At 42.9% G+C, this 23,331-nt stretch overlaps 1 protein-coding gene across 4 annotated transcripts in view; it reads right to left on the bottom strand.

Annotated features, from left to right (window-relative positions):
* Window positions 1-23,331, bottom strand: part of DDX19B (DEAD-box helicase 19B) — a 41,251-nt gene that overhangs the window by 3,459 nt on the left and 14,461 nt on the right. Inside the window, exons 1-9 of one of the 4 annotated variants that reach the window (XM_079799394.1) lie at window positions 13,664-13,809; window positions 11,877-11,925; window positions 9,663-9,713; window positions 8,844-8,979; window positions 6,031-6,123; window positions 4,779-4,881; window positions 4,328-4,442; window positions 1,737-1,914; window positions 1,198-1,435 (exon numbers count right to left, since the gene is read on the bottom strand). In XM_079799394.1, the coding sequence (XP_079655520.1) occupies window positions 1,198-1,435; window positions 1,737-1,914; window positions 4,328-4,442; window positions 4,779-4,881; window positions 6,031-6,123; window positions 8,844-8,979; window positions 9,663-9,713; window positions 11,877-11,925; window positions 13,664-13,720 (1,020 nt within the window). In that variant the 5' untranslated portion in view covers window positions 13,721-13,809. Of the gene's footprint in view, window positions 1-1,197; window positions 1,436-1,736; window positions 1,915-4,327; window positions 4,443-4,778; window positions 4,882-6,030; window positions 6,124-8,258; window positions 8,320-8,843; window positions 8,980-9,662; window positions 9,714-11,876; window positions 11,926-13,663; window positions 13,810-13,913; window positions 21,999-22,409; window positions 22,602-23,068; window positions 23,232-23,331 lie in introns of those variants that run through there. The other 3 variants (XM_079799395.1, XM_079799393.1, XM_079799396.1) reach the window with 3 other exon arrangements.

Raw genomic sequence — 23,331 nt, 5'->3', positions numbered from 1 at the left:
GATTAAGTGAGTCTCAAGAGACATGACAACTAAATGGAATAATCTCTGAATGGCTCTTTGGTTTAGCAACAACCACCAAAAACAATAAAGAACCTTTGTGGTAACAGGTGGGGAAATGAAATATGGATGAACTGTTTAGGGAATAATATCACTATCACTGTATCATTGTTCAAGGTGTGGTAATGGTATTATGTTCATTCTTGGGAAATATTTAGCTGTGAATTTGTCATGATGTCTACAACTACCTTAAATATTACTCAGTAAGCCCTGGCCAGTGTGCAAAGTGATTAGAGCGAAGGGTCACAGGCTTGATTCCCTGTGAAGGGCACTGTACCTGGGTTGCAGGTTCAATCCTGGCCCTGGTGGAGGATACAACCAATCAATGTCTCCCTCCCGTCAATATTTCTCTCTCCCCTTCCTTCCTTCCCTCCCTCCCTCCCTCCCTCTGTCCTTCTCTCTCTAAAAAGTTAATGGGAAAAATATCCTCAGGTGAGGATTAACAAAACAAAACAATTTTTTAATTAAATAAATTAAAATAAAATTACTCAGCAAAAAGAGAAAGTATAGGTATTTCATGCACATGGATATGAATAATAAAGCAAAATGTGGCTAAATGTTGACAACAGGTGAAGGACATGTTATTAGTTTTATTTTATATAGGTGTGAAAGTTTCAATTTGAAGTTTGGAGAGGGATGCCACTCTAAATTATAAGTCTTCCAACAACAGAGTAAGAGTTATCTTATTTTTATATCCTTTTAAATAGCATTTTGAAATTTTCTTCAGATATCTTTAATATTTACTGGTAAAAAAAAATTTTTTTTTGCTATTATAAATGAGATCTATCCTTCAATTTTCTAAGTGTTTGCACTTGAAACTAGAAAACTAGTTATTTTATATTAATTTTGTAATCAATCATTTTTATTTCTTATCAGTTGATTCTCTTGGGTTGTCTAATAATACATCACATGCAAATAATAAAAATTCAAGGTGCTTTATGCTTAGGCTATGTATACCTCAGGACACTAAGAAATTGCCTCTTACATCTGCACAAACCATTTCCTTCCTGGCCACAAGAGAAAAGCTGGTCCTCCTCAGCACTAAGGTGGAGCTGGCTGAGAGGGAGGGCGCTGGACAACACCTTCCCATGGAACTCCTCCCCAGGCTGGCCTGCTGCTGCTGCTCCTGCTGCTACTCACATGGCAGAAGATCATGGCTTGAGCAATGGTGATGGCCCCATAGAGGTTACACAAGGCCTGGAACTTCTCGTCTCTGTTATTGCACAGGACGTAATACTGCTTGATGGTGTCCAACGTCTCCTCCTCACGCTTCAGTTTGATAATATTTGGGTCTGGGACCACTTTCTGGGCAAAGTTCCATACAGAGTCTTCAAAGGTGGCAGAGAAAAGCAGCATCTGGCAGTTCCTGGGCAGCATCCTGCAAGGGAAGGCCCGGATGTTTGGCATGAGCCCGAGTTTTTCACTGGCATGAGCAGCAGCACAGCCTCCCCAGGCTTGGATGGTCTATGTCCCCTGGAAGGTGGCAGAGGTGGAGGAGCACTGTGGGGAAGAGGCAGGACCAGACATGGGGCAGGGACAGGGTGGTATTAGATTCCCTCAGTCTTTTTCCTCAACCCAGGCAGGAGTATGGTCAGTGCTGACATGATCCATCAAACATACTTCTGAAGCAGAGAACCCAGAAGAAGGCTGAGAAGTTCCTCCTGGATCTAGAGTCCTACCTTTGGATGCGGATGCTTTGATCTTGGTGGCCCTGAGTAGCTATCATCACATCAGCCTCATCCAGAACAAACACCTTGATCTTCTTGGGGTCAATGAACTTGAGCTTGGCACACCAGTCTAAGACAGTCCCAGGGGTGCCAATGACAATGTGCTCACTGATCTTCTGACCTCTTTCCACTGTGGAGACAAGAGGTGAGGTGTTCTGTGGTTATTTCCATGGCAAAACCAGCTCTGGAAAGCAAAGCCTTGCCCCAATCTTCCAGAGCCTTTAGGACAAGTTAATTCCAGATTTCAAAGCATACAGGACTGTTTCCCGAGTCTTGGTCTACTGTAAAGTGGGCATAATTACACCTACCTGACTGCATGTGGTCAGGATAAAATCCTACACAGTGAAACCTCAGTGTTAGTTCCTTCCTACCTTCTCCTACCTCTTCCTATAATTCAACACCATCCAACTCTTTCTCTTTATTTAGCATTATCTTGTTCTTTTCATACCATCCATTCACTCATGATTCACTGATTTTCTCCCAAATTGGTAAAAGTACTTTGGGGTCTTCAATAATGTTTAAGAGTGTAAAAGACTGGCCCTGGATGGGTAACTCAGTTGGTCATCCCGATATGCCAAAGTTGTGGGTTCAGTCTTGTCAGGGTACATACAAGAATAAACTCATGAAAGCATAAATAAGTGGAACAAGATATCGATGTTTCTCTCTCTCCCCCTGCATCTCTCTCTAAATCTATAAATTAAGAAAGAAAGAAAGAAAGAAAGAAAGAAAGAAAGAAAGAAAGAAAGAAAGAAAGAAAGAAAGGAAGGGAAAGAAAGAAAGAAAGAAAGAAAGAAAGAAAGAAAGAAAGAAAGAAAGAAAGAAAGAAAGAAAGAGTGTAAGAGACCAAAAAACTTGAGAACAACTGCTCTAGGCAATTATAAACTGCTGGGTCAAAGGGATATCTCTCTTCAACTTTTCTAGGTAATGTCAAACTGCTTTCTAAAGTGATTGTTCCAGTGTATACTCCTGCCAGAAGTGTGTGAGCATTCCAGTTTTGTGTCTTCACCAATACTGGTAATTGTCAGATTTCTTCATTTTTGCCCACCTGAGTTGTATATAGTGGTTTTAATTTCCATTTTTGTGATGACTAATGAGGCTCATTTTTTCATGTTTACTGACCATCTGAATTCCTTCTTTTGTGAAGTGTCTTTCAACTGGGCCTCTTTTGTCTTTTCTTAACACTATGTATCTCTCTTTTATATATATACTAGAGGCCCGGTGCACGACATTCATGCACTCGGGGGGGAGAGGAGGTCTCTCAGCCTGGCCTGTGCCCTTTAGCAATCTAGTAGCCCTTGTGGAATGTCCAACTGAGGGCTTAGGCCCGCTCCTGGCAGGGAGAGAGCCTAAGCCATCAGTCAGACATCCTTAGCGCTTCTGCGGAGGCAGGAGAGGCTCCCACCACCGCCGCTGTGCTGGCCAGCCATCAGCCTGGCTTGCTGCTAAGCAGCACTTCCCCTGTGGGAGCGCACTGACCACCAGGGAGCAGCTCCTGCGTTGAGCGTCTGCCCCCTGGTGGTCAGTGCGTGTCATAGCAACCCGTCATTCTGCCATTCCGTCCATTTGCATATTACCCTTTTATTAGATAAGACGTATTTTAATTGATTTCAGAGAGGAAGGGAGAGGGAAAGAGAGACAGAAACATCAATGAAGAGAATAATTGATCGGCTGCCTCTTGCATACCCCCTATTGGGGATTGAGCCCGCAACCCGGAATGTGTTCTTGACTGGAATTGAACCCGGGACCCTTCAGTCCACAGGCCGATACTCTATCCACTGAGCCAAACCGGCTAGGGCTCTTTTGTCTTTCCTTAATGATTTGTAGTTTTTTAAATATTCCAATAACTTTCTAATGATCCACTTTCTACCTGCCCCACCTCCTCATTTTAAACCATATTCTCTACATTACATTCTGCAGAATACACAGAAGAAAGAACTGATGTAGGATTTCTGATTTTGATAAGACCAAAAGAGCTATACATGCTCTTAATTTACTCTTACTAAAACTGTTTTTACTTTTAAAAATATATATATTTTTATTTATTTCAGAGAGGAAGGGAGAGGGTATCATGGATCGGCTGCTTCCTGCATGCCCCATACTGGGGATCGAATCCACAACCTGGGCATATGACCTGACTGGGAATCGAACAGTAAACTCTTGGTTCATAGGTCAACACTCAACCACTAAGCCATGCCGGCTGGGCACTTTTAAAGAAGGTATCTGACCTCCACCCCACAACCTCAGTGCTGCCATCCCTCTCTAGTAAGCAGCTTCCAGAACCCTGGATGCCAAATTCAAAACCCTATCTTCTCAGCGAAGAACTCCAGGACCCAGGGATTTTCTAACAATGCAAAATCTTAGGTTAAGAGTGGAGAGAACTGTTAATAAATTAGCAAGTAATTAAATACATTGGCTAAAGTCAATGCATTTGGGCTCTAAGGTCAGATTGAACCAGAGTTGAATAATCATCATCATGTTTCAACATTCAAACACCCAACCACCCTACCCTACTCACTGCTTAGGGCTCACCTCTTTATACTCACATTTATTGCCTCGAACAGCATAAGCAAGCTTTAGTTCCGGATGAAATTTGCCCATCTGCTCAATCACTTTTCCTGTTTGAAGCGCCAACTCATATGTTGGGGAGAGGCAAAGGCACTGACAGGGGGATCATAAAGGATGACTTTAGGAGACCCTTTTAGTAACAGACAACAGGCTCTAAAGGAACAAGTATGCTGATGTTATTAGCACTCGAACAGTGCAAGGAACCACATCCTTTTCAACCAGGCCAACCTTTCAGCTTGGCTGGGGGGATGCCTTTGGAAGCTATTGTTTAAGGGTGCTTTCAAATGAATTTTACCCACATCCTGCTCTGCCTGAGCCACCATTTGAAGCACAGAAAATGTTCAGAACCCTCCAGGGGAACCCTCGTCAATCCCCCACCAGATGGCAGTGCCCAGGCAAGTGAGGACCCCAGGATTCCCCAGCCCTCACCTGGGGGTATCTCTCTGCTGGCTCTACTCGGCTGAGCATGGCCAGGACAAAGGCAGCTGTTTTACCAGTACCAGACTGAGACTGGGCAATCAGGTTCTGTGGGCTGGAGGAAGGAAGAAGAGAGATGAAAATAATATTGGTTAAACACAGAAAAAAGTGTCAAGATATTCTTTCTGGGTAGTAGGAATATGGATTTCCACCTTTAGTCTAGATTTTCTGCATTGAGTACAATGACAATTTTTTATATTGTTAAAAAAATGCTTAAATATTATGGAAAATGATTGTTTTAGATGGGTCCATACTGAGAAGTCCTTATTCTAGACTCTAGCACAGTTAGTGCCCTAGTTCTGCACCTTAAGAGTCCCACAGAAACTAAGATAGCACAATAAGATCTGTGCCAATAAGACAAGTCCCCGAGAATGTTTTCTGCTGAGCCATAATGTGCCTCTAGCATTCAGCCCCTTCTGTGTGTTCCCTTTTCCCATCTTTATAGAAAATGTAAGATACCAAGTCAGACAGATACTTCAGAGGGAACTTTCACATTTCACTTCATGTAACCCATTGTCATGGAACTAGGTGGCATTTTTGTCACTAAAAAAGAAAAACAAGCCCTGATAGAGTGGCTCAGTGGCTGAGCATTGACATATGAACCAGGAGGTCACAGTTTGATTCCCAGTCAGGGCACATACCTGGATTCCGGGTTCAGTCCCCAGTAAGGGGCATGTAGGAGGCAGCCGATCAATGATTCTCTCTTATCATTGATGTTTCTCTCTCTCTCTCTCTCTCTCTCTCTCTCTCTCTCTCTTCCTCTCCCTTCCTTTCTCTGAAATCAATAAAAACATGTCTTTTTAAAAAAAGTTGGTACATAAAAGTATACCACTTATCTAAGGTTTAAAAATATATAAACTACTCTAGATTCTTAGGGCACACAGATACGTAGTAAAAGTATATAGAAATGAGAAAATGATGACCCACTTCGGGATGATGCTTACTTTGGTGGGAGAGGATATGAATGGAGAAGGGTACACAACTACCAACTACTAAATGATGTTTTATTTCTTGGCAAGTGTTCTTGGTATTGCCCTTGACACCTTTTTGCAGGTCTCAAATATTTCAAAATAATTTGTAAAAACCCAATTCAAGCTATTCCCCTGAAGAAACATGTTGCCCCAAATGTCCCATCTTGGTCTCAAGACAGTAACAGCTGTTGGTGGATGACATTAAACCAAATTCTGAATAGATGTATACTCACGGCTCAGCAAGCATCATGGGTAACGCATTCTCTTGTATCTTGGATGGTCGGTTGAAGCCCATGGCATAGACTCCCTGAAGAAGCTGTGGTTTCCTGGGAGGCCAGGGAGAGAGAAAATGGATCTCTAGTAGTTGAGACTGTTTAAAAGGCCTAGATTTTTATCTTTCCCTATATCTAGCAAAGAATGATGCTTCCTATCTTTGTCAGACATATTTTCCTATGCCTTAAAAAACACTACCTAAAACAAGATGAAACCATCTTCTCCTACTAGATCTTAATCTGCGACTATTATGCAATTCATAAAATATAGATTAGTTTCCTTTCTCATAGAAATTCATGCTTTCAGCACATCCACAAATATGATTGGCCTTCTGTGACCAATGTTCCCTGGATACTGCAAAAGTGGTATTTATTAATTCATGGTACAAAGTAAATTATAAAAGACATTATTTAAAAGTAAACTTGCTTACTATGCTGCTAAGAAATAGAAATCCCTTAGGACAGTGGTCGGCAAACCGCAGCTCACGAGCCACATGCGGCTCTTTGGCCCCTTGAGTGTGGCTCTTCCACAAAATACCACGTGCGGGCGCGCACATACAGTGCAATTGAAACTTCGTGGCCCATGCGCAGAAGTCGGTTTTTTGCCTGGGCGAGTCTATTTTGAAGAAGTGGTTCTAATGCCGAGCCACACTCAAGGGGCCAAAGAGCCGCATGTGGCTCACGAGCCATGGTTTGCCGACCACTGCTTTAGGAGAATGGGATTTCAGTTTTAATTTCTCAGTACAGATATTAAATTGAGCCAGTTATTTTGTGTTCAATGGTCTTTCCAAAGCCAGCCTGGAAAAGTGCAAATACTTGGAAGAATTAAGAAGAAAACTGATTCAGCCAGTTTCTAGTAGCTGATCTATACAGTAAGAGAGGGTTCAGTTATCACCCTGAACTTTACAAATGCTCAGATTTATGTCTAGTCAAAATCAAGAATAGAAAAGCACCAACTTCTTATGTAAGTTGCTCTTTCATTGAATTTACAAAAAGCTCTCTGCTACCTCTAAACAGGGTATTTAACAAAAATCATACTAGATTATTTCCAAAAAAAGTCAAACCAATTTAAGACTTCTGTCTTCTAAGCCCTTCTTGGAGTTCAGCAGACTCTCTAAAAGGCAAATTCTTCTGGCCTATCTTGGTTCTCAGACACAAAGAACTTTGAGAACATAACCTTTGGTGTCTGCCATTTGGAAGAAAAGGCTGTAATGCCAGCAGATTCTGATTTGGTTGTCAAGGAAACAGTCACTACTGAATGAGGATTTTCAAGTGATCTAAGAGCTTCCAGTGGCTCAATTTTTTTTCTTTTATTTTGCAGATTAATTCAAATCTTTTAAATACAAAAACAGACCAAGTATATTAGGTGACCTAGGTTTCATTCTTTGTTTTCTTGGGCTACCAATAGCTAAATCAGAGAGAACTTGCCTTTTCACAGAGGACAATTCATCACTAGTTGAACTGAGAGCTCCAGTCCTTTAAGTGAAAGAAACTTAAAAAAACCCACTGGTACTTGGAAAAGCAAACTGTCAGTTCAGGAAACAATAGAGCACATCTAGCTGCCCTAATACAGTTTATGAACAGAAGCAGAAATGACAGATTTGTTGAATGAAGCCCTTGAGAGGAAATACAGAAAATTATAATTTCCTGAAATTATTAAAAAACAGCCACACTTTGATTAGTGTTAATAGTTGGCAGAAATGTAGCCTCTGTTTGCTCACAGTGGGCATACTATAGATTTTGCTGAATAAAGGTAAAGAATCCATTTATTCCACCACTTTCTTATTGACCAGCTATTTTCTATCTATGATTTGGGTCCTGGCAGGCAGCAAGAATGTTAGTTTATCTTCTGTCATTCATAACACCCAGCACAGTGGCATGTACATAAACCAATGAGCCATGCACACCTCTTTACTAACTTACTGAAGAAACAAAAATCTTGGTATATCCAGTCATAATTCTCTCTTTAAAATACTGGCACATTAGAAGTCATTCTTAGCACAATGCCATACATGTGCTCCCCTAAGATTTAATTCTGGGTTCTGGACTTTTTGAAAATTCCAGAATGTTGAAGGCTGCTTTGCACTATAGGTCCTGGGAATCCTGTACAGGCTCTTTTGACAAATTTTATAAAAGCAGATAAACTGTTCTTAAGACCATAAACCCTATAGTCTAACGAAAGAGCTTACCTAATAAGAAATGTTCCTGACATCCAGAAATCACCTGTCAGCCAATATTTTATTGAAAGTTCTAAGAGCATAAAAGAAAAAAGACTTTCAGCTATGATGAATAAATTTGTGGCATTTAAAAATCCCTATCAAGAGGAGGAGAACTGGGAAGCAAAGAGACAAGGGTAGGAGGGAGACCATCACTGTCACCTTTTTCATACTTTTTGACTTTTGAATCATGTGAATTATTAACTAGTCAAAGAGATAAATATATTAGGATTTTAAAATATATATATCTTATTGATTACTTAGATTTGAGAGAGGAAGGGAAAGGGAAAGATAGAAACATCGATGAGAAAGAAACATCAATATTGATTGGCTGCCTCCTGCACGCCCCCCACTGGGGATCAAGCCCACAACCTGAGCAAGTGCCCTGACCAGGAATCGAACCAGCAACCTCTTGGTGCCTGGATCGACACTCAACCACTGAGCCACACCGGTCCAGCAGGATTTTTAAAAATAAAAGTAAAATTCCCACAAGAATCTGTGATGCTATTCTATAAAAGAGGGACTGATAAGAAACAGCTCAAAGAAACAAACACTCACAGCCGAAGCTCCTCAAAGGACTTCACTGAGTAGAGAGGGGACTTTGGATCCCGCTGCAGGACTTCCACTTGGTTTGTGTTATCAACCAGGTTGCTTCTGATCAGCTTGTTGAGTAAGGACTGGGCAGCTCTGTCCTCTGTCAGGAAGAAACCAGTAGATTTTCTTTTTCTATTTTTTAAAATTTTTTATTGATTTTAGAGAGAGGGAGAGATAGAGAAATATCGATTTGTTGTTACACTTATTTATGCATTCATTGTTTGATTCTTGTATGTGCCCTGACCAGAGATTGAACCCACAACCTTGGTGTATCAGGATGACGCCCTAAGCAACTGAGCTACCTGGCCAGGGTCACCAATGATTTTCTTCACACTCATCTGGCAAACTCCATCCTAGTGACACTCCCCTCCCTTTTATAGAACATTCCCTAAAAAGGCTATCTATATTAATCTCCACTGCCTCTCCTCCCCTTCTGTTGAATGTACATGGAAGAGGGTTTTTATTTAACCTCTTCACTTAACCTCAGCCCTTGTCAAGCTCACCATGACGTCTACACTGCTAAATCAATCCAAAAGGCAATTTTTAGTTCTTCTCTTAATCAACTTGTTACCTATATTTGACTCTCTACTGTGGAAAAACTTCCTTCTTCTGATTTCTGGGACAGCACTCTCTTTTGGTCCTATTTCACTGACTGTGTCTTCTCAGTCTCCTTTGTGGATTCCTCTTCTCCTTCATCTTATAACTAAGAATACCTCTGGCTCCAGAAAGGCAAGTCCTGGGTCATACTGTGTCTCTTGCTACAGGGTATGAATGAGTAGTTACCTTTCTCTTCTTCATCTGTTTTCTCTGCAGTGGCATTGGTTTTGATAACACCTACACAAGAAAACAGTTGTCATAATCAGAAAGGCAAATATCAAACCCACCCAGAAGGTGGGACAATGTAAATACCAAAATTTATTTTACATGATCAAAATGTAAATAGTTGGCATTTCTTTGTGTTTAATAAATTTTTATTCCTACAAAAAATTTTTTTTAATGTATTTTATTGATTTTTTACAGAGAGGAAGGGAGAGGGATAGAGAGCTAGAAACATCAATCAGCTGCCTCATGCACACCTCCCACTGGGGATGTGCCCGCAACCCAGGTACATGCCCTTGACTGGAATCGAACCTGGGACCTTTCAGTCCGCAGGCCGACACTGTATCCACCGAGCCAAACCGGTTAGGGCAATTCCTACAAAACTTTTAAGTGCATAAGAAAATTTCAAATTTCTAGAAATTTTGGCTGACTTCAAAGTCATCAGCAGAATGTCACCTCTGACTTACTTCTCCTAATATAAACTATAGCTTTATATTAGCAAACATAATAAAACATGAGAAAGAAAAATTAAAAGACAGAGGTAAAATGATCACTTTTTATAGAATGTACTAGAGGCCCGATGCACAAAGATTCGTGCAAGAATGGGCCTTCCTTCCCCTGGCTGCCAGCACTGCCTTCGCTCAGGCCCGGAGCCACCTTTCTGCCTTCGCTCTGCCTGGAGCCGCCTTTCCACCTTTCCATGCTGCCCAGAGGCCATGGAGACAACGCAAGTGTCCTGCCCCTGGCTGCTTGGTGCCTGTGTATGCAAATTAACCCACCAGCTTTGTTGGGTTAATTTGCATACTCACTCCGGATTGGCTGGTGGGTGCCACGAAGGTACAGTCAATTTGCATCTTTCTCTTTTATTAGTGTAGATGATCGTAAACTTGTAGGGCTAAGTATCAACTTAAGTAAACAGAAATCAGTAGTTACATAAATATATAGAGAGATATAATTGAAAAAATCTGACTTATAATAGCAACTAAAAAGATAAAATACTGCACCTAGAAATAAAGTTAACAAAAATATGCAAGACTTAGATGAAGAAAACTTTAAAACACGCATAAAATAATGCAAATAGGTACAGCTAAAAACCCCATAAATTTAAATGGGAATCTAAGATATTCAATTAACCCAAAAGAAAGCAGGAAAAGAGGCAGAGAACAAAATATAAGGGGACAAACAAATCAAATAGTAAAATTGCTGGGTTGAAATCTGAATTGTTGACTGCCCCCCAATTCATATGTTGAAGTCCCTAAGAATGTACCTCAGAATGTGACCTTATTTTGAGATAGGGTCATTGCAGATGTAATTGGTTAAGGTGAAGTCATTAGGGTGGGCCCTAATCCAATACCATTAATGTCCTTCTAAAAAGGGGAAATTGGAACATAGATATGCACACAGGAAAAATGCCATGTGAAGACAAAGACAGATCAGGGTGATGCTTCTATAAGCCAAGGAACACCAAAGATTGCCAGATCCTTCCTCATAGCCCTCAGAAGGAATCAACCCTGCCGACAACCTGATCTTGGACTTCTGGCCTCCAGAACTGTGAGACAATAAATTTCTATTATTCAAATCACCCAGTTTGTGATACTTTGTTACGGCAGCCCTAGCAAACTAATAATAGGTGGAGATTGGGAACTGGGTAAATGGTGGCCAGGATCGAAAGGCCTTTCACCTGTTTATACTTTTTTTTTTTTTCACCTGTTTATACTTTATGAGTTGTTTTTATTGATCGCAGTGAGGAAGGGAGAGATAGATAAATCAATGATGAGAGAGAATCACTGATTGGCTGTCTCCTGCACATCCCCTACTGGGGATGAAGCCCACAACCTGGGCATGTACCGTGACCAGGAATCAAACCGTGATCTCCTGGTTCATAGGTCAAGGCTCAACCACTGAGCCATGCCAACCGGGCACTTTATGAGTTTTGAACCCAGATTAACCTTTAAAAATTTTAAAGAAACATTACCAAGTGAACAACGACAGAGGCTAGATCAAATCTGGAAAAATAACATATCCCCTTCAGTGTGAAACCGACTTTACTGGCTGTCAAATCCAGTGCTAACATTTGCCGAACATGCTAAATGAAAGCTCCTTTTCACATTATAGCTATGAGTACAAAGCAGAAGCAAACTTGTAACTTGTACCAGCTTACAATTACTCGTGACTCACCATTGGTATCTGGTTTGACTCTCTCGTCCTTGATCTGCAAATTACTGATCTGAAGGGAAATAAAAGAAAACACTTGAGAGCAGAGCCACAGGATAACTTAATACCATGAATTATGTACTAAGCTAATGTACACAAGTCTATATAGTAAAATAAAAAGAGGGGAGGTTTTTACCAACTATCAGGAAGCAGTGTTTTAAAACATTAAATTACATCAGCCTCCTGATAAGCAAATTGTTTAGAACCAGATACCAAGTATATTCATATCTCATCTAGATTAGAAAAATAGGTTTAAAAAGATGTGAAACCAGCCGAAACAGGTTTGGCTCAGTGGATAGAGCATTGGCCTGCGGACTGAAAGGTCCTAGGTTCGATTCCGGTCAGGGGCATGTACCTTGGTTGCGGGCACATCCCAGTAGGGGTTGTGCAAGAGGCAGCTGATCGATGTTTCTCTCTCATCGATGTTTCTAACTCTCTATCCCTCTCTCTTCCTCTCTGTAAAAAATCAATAAAATATATTTAAAAAAAAAAAGATGTGAAACCAATTCTCAGTAACTGTCTTTTAGGAAAGATCTGATGCTAAACACTAGATTGTAAACTCTAGAGCACCAGAACCATATACTATATCATACTTTTTTTTTTAAAAGACATTATTTTATTTTTTTTAAACAATTTTTCTTAATTTTTTTATTTTTATTGATTTTTTACAGAGAGGAAGAGAGAGGGATAGAGAGTTAGAAACATCGATGAGAGAGAAACATCGATCAGCTGCCTCTTGCACACCCCCCACTGGGGATGTGCCCGCAACCAAGGCACATGCCCTTGACCGGAACCGAACCTGGGACCCCCGAGTCCGCAGGCCGACGCTCTATCCATTGAGCCAAACCGGTTTCGGCTATATCATACTTTTTTTAAAAAAAATTGGTATCAGAGCGGAAAGAAGACAGGGAGAGGGAAACATCAATAAGAATCACTGATGGGCTGCCTCCTGCACACACACCCCACTGGGGACTGAGCCCGAAACCCTGGCATTTGCCCTGGCTGTGTTTGATTCCCATTGACCTCCTGGTTCCTGGGTCCATGCTCAACCACTGAGCCATACCGGGCCATATCATACTTTTTGAATGAAATATATAAAAACCGAAATCTGTTATTCTGCATAGCTACGAACTACCAACCATGTTAAGCATGGACCTAAACAATGTTCAAATAAGGCACTCTCCCTGCTGGGAGCCTATCTTCCCTCTCAGGAGTGCATCTCCTAGATTCTAACGATCCCCAAGAGACTTGCAACCAGGGCAGCAGTGGGCAGCGGCAGCTCCACCCAGGCTGACCCCCTGAACCTGCCTCCAAGGCCCCCTTTTCTCTGACTTCCCAGTGAGCCCAAGCAGTCCCGCCTAGGCTCTCCTGTTGCTTCTATTCTAAGCACTTCCTTTGCTTCATTGTCCCCAGCTTTAATATAGGTACTCTCAAAATCAAAGTTAACAATGTTAAAATAAGAGAAGCACATAATCGTTCTACTCTTGATGAGAAAAGAGAACCAGCCTAAATTTGCCTTTCCTTGACATCCCCACTGGGGAGATGCAATACAGAAAAGACAGCATACATAGCGGGAACAGACTGCCACAGGATACAAGTCTTTAACTGGCCCGGATGAAGACAAAAGGCTCGAAGCAGTACTGATTCCTCGGCGGGCCATTGGCCTGCCCTACCCGTGGACTCCCTGGATTTGAGGCAGGGTCCGCTGGGGCCCTCCTACTTCCTCCTCCCCGGGAGCTGGAGCCACTGACCGACTTGACAGCCGCTTCCTGCTGGTCCACGGCCAGGGCCCACGAGTCGGAGGCCATGGTCCGGAGGGAGGGAGAGCGACTCGTGGAAAAATTCTCCGCACTGCACACGCACACACAGATCCCAAGAGCAGGCGCGAGAAGGTAACTCACGCGAACCGGAAGTGGTGCTGCTTAAACGTGACATCAGTTCCTGTCTAACGCGACACGTCACCATTCCGCGCCGCGCGGGCCATTTCCCGGGCCGCGCCCACCCCCGTCAGGCGCCAAGCCGAGGCCTCCGCCCGTTTCCGCAGACATTTAACCTCTCGGTGTCTTAATATCTCCAAGGTTTGTGAAGTGAAACTCTTAGCCTTCACTTTGCCTAACTTCACACCGAAGTAACCCAAGTTTTATTTTCAAACCTGCCACGTCTCGTTAAATTTGTAAACCTCTGAACTCTAAAGCCTCATACAAAGAAAAGTTCCATGAGAATACTACACGATGCCAATTTCTACTGTTAAGAACGCGGTAACAGGTAAGACAGCAAAAACCAAACGAAACCAAAAGCCCCTAACCTCCCTCCCCGCCCCACAATCCCACTGCTCCAAAAAACGAACGGCGTTATCTTTTCTTCTGGGTCATTCCAGTCCTGTGCACACCCATCACAGCACAGGTATTTTATCTAGTCCTATAAAAAGTATGCGTACAATTTAAAATTTGACCTTTTTGTTATACAGCTAAATATTTTTTAAATATATTTTATTGATTTTCCACAGAGAGGAAGGGAGAGGGACAGAGAGCTAGAAACATTGATGAGAGAGAAACATCAATCAGCTGCCTCCTGCACACCTACTACTTGGGATGTGCCTGCAACCAACGTACATGCCCTTAACTGGAATCGAACCGGGGACCCCTCAGTCCGCAGACCGACGCTCTATCCACTGAGCCAAACCAGTTTCGGCAACAGCTAAATATTTTTAATGTCATAATTATCAATGCAATGGCATAATAGTCCATCAAATTCCTATCACATCAATTGCCTAACTCCTTCCTGGTGTTTTATCATTACTTGGTAACACTTCAGTAGACATCTACACACCATCAAAAGGTACCTTATTTGTTTGCTGCCTGTTTACTTTTTGTCTCCCCCCACTAGAATACGAACTCTTTAAACGAGCAAAAATCTTGTCTTGGTCAAACAGCTGGCTAGTGAACCTAGAAAAGTTCATGGCACATAGTAGACTCTCAAATATATACCAGGCAACAGAAGGGGGAGAGGAATGTTACTCAGAAAGTAACTTAGGTCTCTGGCCAGTGTGGCTCAGTTGGGCCTCAACATTGTACCAAAAAGGTCACCAATTCGATTCTCGGTCAGAGTACATACCTGGGTTGCAGGCTCATACGCCAGTCACAAAAAAACAAGTATGTACTTATATAAAGTACTTAGGAATAGTCAAGATCATAGAGACAGAAAGTAAAATGATAGTTGTCAGCCCTAACCGGTTTGGCTCAGTAGGTAGAGCGTTGGCCGGCAGACTGAAAGGTCCCAGGTTTGATTCTGGTCAACGGCATGTACCTTGGTTGTGGGCACATCCCCAGTAGGAGGTGTGCAAGAGGCAGCTGATCGGTGTTTCTCTCTTTCCCTCTCCCTTCCTCTCTAAAAAATCAATAAAATATATTTGGGCGGAAAAATGATAGTTGTCAGGCTGGGGTGGGGGGTCAGAGGAAAGGTCATGGGAATGGTTTATTGGTTATGGTTTCCATTTTACAAGATGAAGAGTTAATAGAGCCCGGCCGGCATGACTCAGTGGTTGAGCGTCAACCTATGAACCAGGAGGTTATGGTTCGATTCCCAGTCAGGGCATAATCCCAGGTTGCGGGCTCAATCCCCAATGTGGGGTGTTAAGGAGGCAGCCAATCAATGATTCTCATCATTGATGTTTCTCTAGCCCCCTCCCTTTCTGAAATCAATATATTTTTTAAAAAAAGAGTTAATGGAGATGGACTATGGTGATGGTTGAACAACATTCTGAATGTATTTAACACCACTGAACTGTACTTTTAAAAATGGTTAAGATGGTAAATTTCATATTTTACCACAATAAAATACAACTGGAAAAATTGGGGGCTGGGTATGGGAAAGGTTAAAATAGGAGAGGGAGAGCTGATAGAACAAGTCCTTAAAAAGCCACAGGAGAGAGAATTTAGTGCACTGATAGAAAAATTTAGACAATAAGGATACTTCCTATTGTAATAGGAGGAGAGGGAAGAAGAGATAAGTCTGGTGGTGGAAGGTTGAGGATGTCTCCTTGTGTTGGCTGTTTACTTGGATTAGGGAGAAGATTTGCTGAAACCTGAGGGAGATAATGGGATGGGAAGTTTGAGATGAGTCTTGAAATGATCCCTGAACAGTGTGGGGGAGTTAACCAGAAAGGACTAATGATCCATAAGTTAGAGGCACTGCAGCTTTTCCTAAAGTTGTCCCATCCATTGATGTTAAATATGAAGTCAGATAAATAGAAAAATATTTATTTTGTCCCTGGAGTATAGACCTACTTGTTTTAGAAATTAACAAAGCAATACTGAAACAATGGGACCTGTATTGTTGTTAAACTTGGACTCAAATGGAATTGGTTTATTAGGATGCTTTCCATGCAAATTAAGAAGTTGTTGGTATCTGAGAGGAATGCAGACTAGATAACTATACACCTAGTACTCATGGCCACACAACCTGACCAGGGGCTAACTCATGTCCTTTCAAGTCTTCTGTGTGGAGACATTTGCTTTCAGGAATAGAACAAAAGACTATTTGGTTTTTCTTCAATTGGACTGGAAGCATATAAATGAGAATATAACAGAAAAGTTGTAAAGACTCACAAAATGTGTACTAGTACTTCCCAAAGAGTTCTATCTAAACAGCCCCCCTCCTCCCATTTCCTCTAGGAGAAGGAAATGGCTATAGTCCTGGGCAACAAGGCTACCCAACCACCTCTGCCTATTAGATATTGATAAAGCAGAGGCAATAAGTATCTGAGCAGCTGACATATTTGAGCAGCTGACATACCAGCCACCACTGTCAGGCTTCACTTAATATTCCTTCCTCCACCTACTTCTATACCCCATTTTATAGAATTTTTTAAAATATTTTTTTATTGATTTCAGAGAGGGGGAGAGAGAGAGAGATACATCAGTGATGAGAGAGAATCATTGGTCAACTGCCTCCTGCATGCCCCACGCTGGGGATTGAGCCTCCAACCTGGGCATGTGCCCTGACCAGGAATCAAACCATTATCTCCTTGTTCATAGGTGGACGTTCAACCACTGAGCCATGCCTGCTGGGCCCCCATTTTAGTTGTAGAATTATCTGTATTTAAAACTACTTAGGATAATCTACTTGCTCTGCTGAATACTAACACCAGAACAATTTCTAAGCCAAGGCAGAAGCATCTAACAGCAGCTAGAGGAAGAGACATACGGTAGGAGTGTAACATCTTCTAAGCAGATCCCCACCTGGCCTCATACTTCCCACTAGGTGTTTGAAGCGAGTCTGGGGAAAGGCTGTCCCAGACTCAGGACCAGGGCACTGGAGCCTTCTACCTTCAGCCCCTCAGTCTCCTCACCTCCATTGTATCATTTTTAGAAGTTGCTGTAATCTGAGTCAACAGAATAAGGAACTTTTTATTCTCAATCAGAAAAGCAAAGTCAGGTAAAACTGCAGGGATTCCTAAGAACCTGATATCTATGTCCCAGACCAGGAGAAACCTAAAGAAAGTCTCTGAAATCTACAACAGCTTGGGAGGTGTTGGTGAAGGAGAGGGACCAGTCCCTTCTTCTAAGATGACAGGCCTGACATCATGCAGGCTGTGTAGGAGACTCAGCACTGATCCGATCTTTTCTTCCCTTTGGGTTTCTCCCCAGAATTAATTTGTATAGTGTATCTAATTATTGAGTTACAAATCATCTTTGGAATAAAAATAGTAGATAGGTATGTAAGTCTGCCATTCTTCCTCTGTAATATCCCTCCAGTACATCTTTTCTGCATTCTCAATACAACCAGTGACATCCTAGCACTTGCTGTGTGATGGGACTGATGGAATAGTTTCTCAGAAGCCAGCCTTTTCAGCTCCAGTATACCTTGTATACATCTGCTAGACCAATTTTCCCACCGTCCCCCCAAAAACACACAAATGATTTCATCACCTCCTGTGTTTTAAGAATCTATGATAATTTACTAGTAAATCCAAATCCTGTTCAAACAATCAAATCTCCATTTCCTACCTATTGAGACTTTTCTCTGCCCACGTGGCTAGGCTGCTTACCTTACTACCCTTCCTGTATACTATGTTTATCCTGGTGAAGTTACTTTAGTCTTCATAGGACCAGTCTACCTAAGGCACTCTTCTTATCTCTTGAAATCCCTTTTTCCTCATAAGCAAACTCCACTCCTTCATGAATCTTCCCTAACCTCGGATATCCTTACTTTTAAAAATATATTTTTGATTTCAGAGAGGAAGGGAGAGGGAGATAGAAACGTCAATGATGAGAGAATCACTGATTGGCTGCCTCCTGCAAGTCCCACACCAGAGATCAAGCCCGTAACCAGGGCATGTGCCCCGACTGGGAACTGTGACCTTCTGGTTCAGAGGTTGATACTCAACCACTGAGCTACGCCAGCTGGAACGAAATCCTTACTTTCTGAATACCAAGGCACTTTGAATGAAATGGCCTTCAAGTTAAATAATAAACGAGATGGGGCCCTGGCCTGTGTGGCTCAGTGAATAGAGTGTCAGTCTGGGCACCAAAAGGTCTAGTGTTTTATTCCTGGTCAAGGGCACATACCTGGTTCAATCCCCGGTCCTGGTTGGGGTGCATCGGGAAGAAGCCAATCAATGTGTCCCTCTTGCATGGATGTGTCATTCTTTTCCCTTCCTCTCCCTCCCCTGCTTCCACTCTAAAAAAATCAATGGAAAAAATATCATCGGGTGAGGACTGACCAAAACAAGAGATGGGAACAACAAAGGGAGAAGACCTCTTTCTGAATCCTATTTTTATTCCTTTCCTAGGACTAGAAAAATAGAATGTAAGAACTTTGTAGTTGCTAGCATCTACTTTCTTTCTGATTAGCCAGCGTCCTCTGGTTTACCAGCAGGAAAAAAGGGAATGTGAACAGACCTCTGGCAGCTGGGTAGGACCGGCCTTTGGCCTATGGAGCCATCCCAGCTACTCAGGTTGGAGCAATGTTAACTTTAAAATGAAACAGTAATGCCGAAACCGGTTTGGTTCAGTGGATAGAGCGTCGGCCTGCGGACTGAAGGGTCCCGGGTTCGATTTCGGTCAGGGGCATGTACCTTGGTTGCGGGCACATCCCCAGTAGGGGGTGTGTAGGAGGCAGCTGATCGATGTTTCTCTCTCATCGATGTTTCTGACTCTCTATCCCTCTCCCTTCCTCTCTGTAAAAAATCAATAAAATATTTAAAAATATATATATATATAAGGTGATGACTAACTTATGGAATAATAGGTGAGTCTTCACTTATGTATGATTACTAATAGCAGCAACCAAAACATGCTGTTTTCTCCTTATAGTCATTAATGATATCTTAGCAACATAAATATATCACAATTAAGTTCAGTTAATATTAGTAAAGAATACATCAACAATTGATTAGTTTTTATGCATACAGCCAATGAATGACACTCAAAAAAAAGCCAATAAAATCAATTGTTTATGGATAATGAATATATCTAGAATCTGCCATTGGATCAAAAAATCTCCTTTTCCCAAGTGAATTTTTGTTCTAGGGCACAATTTATCATTCTATATCTAGGAACAGTAAAAGAAATTCTGGGGACAAGTTTACCAAGGGCTCAATATATTTTTACATCACTGATGTCTCAAAACTGGACAAGGTCAGAGGCAGCTTTGGTCTACTGAGCCATGGGAGCCAAGCACTGGTCGCAGTGAATATGGTCTGTGAAGGGATATGTACTGCAGTGACACTGGGGTGACATTCCAGATCTATCCATAACAGTGAGTCTGACCTTTTTAAAACACACACTCCCTTGGGAGTCTCTCCTTGGCAAATGCATTTAAACTCAATACTGCATATACTTCAGACTCCACAAAACCCATCCAGTGAATTCTTAGGGGTCCAAGTCCCCAGATTAAGAACTATTTATCTTGCCGAAACCGGTTTGGCTCAGTGGATAGAGCTTTGGTCTGCGGACTGGGGGGTCCCAGGTTCGATTCCGGTCGGGGGCATGTGCATTGGTTGCGGGCGCATCCCCGGCGGGGGGTGTGCAGGAGGCAGCTGGTCGATGTTTCTCTCTCATCGATGTTTCTAGCTCTCTATCTCTCTCCCTTCCTCTCTGTAAAAAATCAATAAAATATATTTTTTTAAAAATTTTAAAAAAAGAACTATTTATCTAGGTTTCTGCCATATACCCATTTATTCCTACTATTGAAGAATCTGAAACATCCCTTCCCATTTTGCTGCTCAGATTTAGGGCTCCTCAGTAGATGGGTTATATGTGCTGTGAGAAGGTGGTGTTGCAGCCTCATGAGGAATCTATAGTCCTTTAATTATTGCCTTTGTTTTTAGTTATTTCAGGGTTGGTCCACAGGACTTTGGGTGGGGGTTAAATTTCTTCAGTTATATGACTTCCAGAGTAGGTCTGAGTTGGCCAGAAGCATAGAGAAGACTATACAGCCAAGTGCCCAGTGGAGGAATGTGGCAGAATTGGCAGTGTCAGTCTCTCTGCAGTATCGGTAATGTCAGATTAAGGTAACCACCTGGAAGCTGGTAGTGGCTCTTCCCTTTCCCAAGAGACAGAGCTAGCCCTAAAACATAGAAACACCTACAAGGAAGGTCTGGGATTTGAGTAGTTCTCATCACAGAAAACCCTTCTTCCAAGCCTGGTCCTGGGTAAAGTGGCCATTCTGTATCAGACTCAGAGCAGAAGAGGACCCCTTTTGGCTGGACTTCTATTACTCTTGCAGCTCAGTTTCATCTCATCTTTGCTCTGTCACTTCGTGGGTACCAACAGACTTGGTCAGATATGAAGAAATATTCATTACTATTATTTGCTCTGACTACTCTGCACAAAGATGCCAAGTAAAGATGGAGTAAAGGTCTTGGCAGTTACTCTTGCCTTGCACAGATGATGGTTGTAATCCACCTAGTCCCTTAGTTGCACTTAGTTGCACATAGATGTCCAGTATCTTTTCACAGTCAAGGTGCCAAATACCTGAACTCATTCATCAGCTCTTACAACACTTGTCTTCTCGGATCTGAAGACAAAGCAAGGATTTGTGATTACTGCGGATCACTTCTGTAGCTGCCCTGAGGCTGGCTATTCGTGACTTCAAACCACAATTTTCACTGAGGATACAAATCTCACATCACCTCATATTTACTCAAGACTCCTAAGGGGTCAAGTTGATGTTAAGGATATAAAAAAAGATGCTGCAAATGCCTGTGAGACCAGGTTTTATGGCAAGCTAGAGCCACCACTAATTCTTCACGATGACTTCACAGGACTTGCTTAAGCACAAGCAAGGGACATTCCAGTAATCAGATGTGCACTGCACACAGATAGCACGTGCTGAAAAGAACAGGTCGTGGCCCTACAACACAGACTTGCACCCACCAAAAATCCCAGGTTGGCATTTTGGTCCATGGTTTGCATTTTGGTTCGTGCTTAGCAAATCCCCTCCTGCTGTGGGCTTCAGTACAGAGTAGGCTGACAACACTCAGTTGAGCTATCCCACCCCAAATCCAAAGCAGCAGCTCACAGCTCTCCTCTGCTGCTTCATATCTTACTCCAAACATGATGGGTGGCTTACACACCTATCCTTCTTGGGGCTTCTCTCTGTGTTCCCTCTTCACCTCTATTCTGTCACTTCCACTAGAGCTGGTGTGGGCCTGAACACTCCTACCCAGACAACAGGCAGAGGCTGCCAGATAGATCCTGAGCAAGTGATCATTTAGCACAGCATCTACATGAGTATAACCATGGGGAAAACACTGGCCAAAAAAAAAGACAGAATTTCCAAAAGGTAAATTTCTGTGTATTCACGCCTAATCTTCCAAAAGTTGTGTAAATAATTTTATCTACCTTCCCCCATCATTTGCACAATTTTTATCAAGTCCAAACGTAATTTAAAATGAGGTAGGTAGTTTCTCTCTAATCGTGCCTTCATCTTTGTGGCGACTGTTGAGGCCTGTACTTGAAAGCACTAGTCTCCCACTTAGGGGGAGCCAAGGGTGGGCAGCAGGGCCTGGTGGAGCTTCTCAGTTGGCTATTTTCTCAATCTCGTCCAAATCATCCGTGTCCAATCTCTCTATTTTCTTATCTGAGAATAAAAAAAAGTTTCAAAGAGAGATCAACATGGGGTTACATGGAGACACACCTAGGGAAAGGGCAGCCCAGCGGGAGAGAAAACACACAGGTCTCTGCCCTGGCTAGAACAAGCCCCGCCTCTACCACATCCATCCTCCAGTTAACCCCAAAGGCTTCTGGTGCCTGAGACACAGACACTGACAACAGCAGTCCGAGTCCAAGGCCCTCAGCCTGGCCAAGGGGAACTGACATTCGAGTCCTGACACTGAGCTCCCCAGGTGTGCTCCTTGAGGACTTCCCCATTGTAGGGGAGGAGGGGCATGTGCAAAGGGACAAAGCCTCTCTAGGGGCCACAGGACCACCCACCCTTCCACCCACCCCGGACTTGCCCCTCTAAGGAAGGCAGGACACTCCCAGGACTCACTGAAATGCTCCTGGATTCTGTTGAGGATGTTCATGCTGTGCTTGCTGTCGACCATGTTCACGGCCAGGCCCCTCTTGCCAAAGCGGCCAGTGCGCCCGATCCGGTGCAGGTAAGTCTCGTTGTCTGGGTTCCCATCCTTGTCCACAGGAAGGTCAAAGTTGATGACAACAGACACCTGTTCAACGTCAATACCTGCATGAAGGAGTGATGGGGAAGAGTAAGAATGGGAGACAGGCCACACACACCAACTTTGGGGAGAGGGAGTCAAGTTGGGCCAGCTCTGGGATTCAGGGACCAGGAGCACATAACAGAACCCAGAGGAAAACCACAGGACTTGGGCAGGTGCTAAAGAAATTAAGAAGTCAGTAGGAGAGCCTCTGCTAGACACTTGGTGTCAGGAGATGCAGCTGACACCTCAATGGCTGCCCCAAGAAGAGCAGGCGCCATTGTAAACCAGTCAGAAGCCTGTACATTTCCTTCCTCCAAGTCAGGACTCAGTTTCTGTGAAAGCTCTTATCTGCTGAGGGAATCCAGTCTCTCCTAGAAAAGAATGTCACCACCAACCGCACGTGACCACTCCCAAACCACTGAGTTGTTCGTATATGAGGACTTCCCTTGCTACCCCGAGGCTGGCAGACCAGGACAAGTTCTCTGCTCACCACGGGCACACACGTTGGTGGTCACCAGAACCTTCTCCTTGCCTTCTCGGAAGCGCTCAATCACGGCAGCCCTCTGCTCCACCATCATCTCACCACTTAGCAGAGCCACCTGGTGGCCTTCTTTGGAGAGCTCTGCGGCCAGCCAACTGGCTGTTTTGCGGGTCTGGAGTGAAAAGAATTGTTTTAAATGAAGATACCTGCAAAAAAAGAAAATGAAAACACCTGCAGAAAAGTGGCTTTCTGCCATTTATATACATGAAGAC

This window comes from Cnephaeus nilssonii (genome assembly GCF_951640355.1).
Source record: "Cnephaeus nilssonii genome assembly, chromosome: 20".
NCBI lineage: Eukaryota > Metazoa > Chordata > Mammalia > Chiroptera > Vespertilionidae > Cnephaeus > Cnephaeus nilssonii.
The sequence above is the reverse complement of the archived record's forward strand: the minus strand, read 5'-3'. Positions and strand labels throughout refer to the sequence as shown.